The sequence below is a fragment of the Trichoplax adhaerens genome, genomic scaffold, assembly GCF_000150275.1.
Source record: "Trichoplax adhaerens TRIADscaffold_6 genomic scaffold, whole genome shotgun sequence".
Lineage (NCBI taxonomy): Eukaryota > Metazoa > Placozoa > Uniplacotomia > Trichoplacea > Trichoplacidae > Trichoplax > Trichoplax adhaerens.
The window spans coordinates 1443820-1446207 of record NW_002060948.1 but is presented as its reverse complement, the minus strand read 5'-3'; the positions used below and the strand labels follow the sequence as shown (position 1 = coordinate 1446207).

General features: G+C 29.4%; 1 protein-coding gene across 1 annotated transcript; it reads right to left on the bottom strand.

Moving 5' to 3' along the window:
* Positions 1-613: 613 nt before the first annotated feature.
* Positions 614-1864, bottom strand: TRIADDRAFT_57238 (uncharacterized protein; the record flags this gene model as incomplete). Its single annotated transcript, XM_002113230.1, has 2 exons — positions 614-721; positions 1487-1864. 2 exons carry the CDS (start codon positions 1862-1864, stop codon positions 614-616), a joined length of 486 nt encoding a protein of 161 aa, XP_002113266.1.
* Positions 1865-2388: the final 524 nt, after the last annotated feature.

Below are 2388 nucleotides of genomic sequence, written 5' to 3'. Positions count from 1 at the left end.
TATGAGATTAGTTTATTCAACGACGAGAAATTCACCAAATTATAAAATTTAGCATAAGGTAATGGACACTCATGTCTACAAAGTGCAAAGTTTCTACAGTAGTTTAATATGATTAGTAGATCACAACGAATTTCAGCATATCAAGATGCATGATAGTAACATGATCGTAAAGCGTTAAAAAGACATAAAATGGCTTCAAGCTATATTCATTTATACTTTTAAATACAATAAAATTAGTCATGTAAGTAGAACTAAAAATTATGTCAGTTAAAACATGTCGTAGATTAGGCACCGTATATATCATTGATTTATAACCGCAGATCGTTTCATTTTTAAGTAAGGATATCAAAACAGCTTGAATTTTACAATCTACAATTGATTGCGTCTATTCATAAAACTGAAATGAAATCTTCATTAAAGTCAAATGAATAAAATAGAACGAAATTAGCTAGCAGATATAATACATTCAATCATGATAGCGAATTAAGAGAATTCTTCTTCGTGATTGACTTGCAAATATAGCCATAATACTAAAAAATTTAATAATTATAATTGATATCGATGTAAACAGTATTGCATAAGACAGCTGCCTGTTTGTTTTCTTTGATTTAGTCTAGAAAATGTTACCGCTAATCATATTATCACAGTTAAAAGTGAATTTATCACCGCCTATGTGAGCTAAAGGTGAAAATAATAATATGATAGCGCTTAAGCAGTTAGCCTTTTAATAAATGTGACTTAATTAAAATTATATACAAGTTCGCGTACATATACTCACATACTGGCATAACTGTTACTGCTTAACTCAGCAAATTTGATATTTTAAATTAGAGCAGTTTTAACTGATCGTAAGTTCGCAATTTAGATTTGCATAGAAATAAAACAGATTGAGACGGCGATGAATGTATATAATTTTTAAGATAGTAAATATTAGGTTTAGAAGGATCCCTAACATTACCTTTCGAAGCTATCATAGCGTAACAGATTTAGACATAACAAGCCTTTGGTGAAGATATTTCGCCCCAAAATTTGCTTTGATCATAATCATTAACTTATTCGACTGTTATAGTCATCATGTAAACTTTAGTAACAGTACGATAACCTATTTTGGTACAATTATACGAAGGTCCATCAAAGAAAATAATCAACAATAAATTAGAAACAGAAAAACTGAATATATAAAATGAATTATCTCTCTTCACGGCATGTTTATAGATGCTGTAATGGTGGAATTTCTTAGCATCACACTTGATAAATTAATTCAATCTTAGCAATGTATTATATGCTATGATTTATGTCATCACAAATTGTAGATCCAACGAGTGTTATCTTAATGACCATTAGAATTACGAAAATCATTACTAATGTTATTATTAACTAATTTAAAACTACTGCTATGCGACTTGAGTGTACGTGGAAAGATGTTTTGATTGTCTTGATATGGATGCGTTATATGATTATTGTGATGATTATTTGACTTATTCACCTGTAAATGTAAATAATCATCATCTAAAAAGCGACGTTTCTCTTTCATCTTCTTTGCTTGCCTCAAAACTCTTACACGCTCTTCTTCTTCTTTGTATGTGCGTAATTTATCAGCGAATATTTGATTACGACGCCTGCTTTCTTCTGATATTTTCAATATTGCATTATAGTCAAAACGATACTTTTCTAACGACTTCTTTGCTAATTTGTCAATGCTGTCTGTCACTTGTCTCAATATTTTCTCTTCTCTTGCATTAATGACACCAATAGCTTCTTCGGTTTTCATTAATCTAGTTCGTAAAGCAAAACTATAAAGATCAAGTCCGACATCTTTACCACGCTTATTATCATTTTTCAATGTTATTTTACTGGACGCCATTGTTCGAAAGAGTCTGGGCGATGTTTAAGATGATTTGAATAGTTTTTGAATGAATATGGTTGCCAACTTACAAATATATAGAGCTTACAATTAGCAAATGAAGGATTTTAATTACGTTTAGATTCGTACCCTTGCCATTCTATCGTTAAAAATAACAAAAAAATCCAGCCTACCTCATTTAATAAAAGTTATTTAAACCATATTAATAGTATAGTTGTAGATAGTCAGAATGTTGTAAATTGCTCTATTTGCTATTATTCATGAATAAAATCATCTTTTAGATCGTGATAAAAGCTTTATTCCAGTAATAAAATGATTAAGAGTATACGATCCACTTTTAAAACTAAAATATATTTTTTAAAAGGATAAGCCAATACAACGATATTTATATCAAATTGTTCCAAAATGTATAACAAAGTATTTCAGTCCCATACAATGGTCTTATGACATTTCTTTCGTTGGTAACAAATACCAAAGGAGTGGTAACCAAATATGAAATGAAATAAACTTCGACTTATAACCAA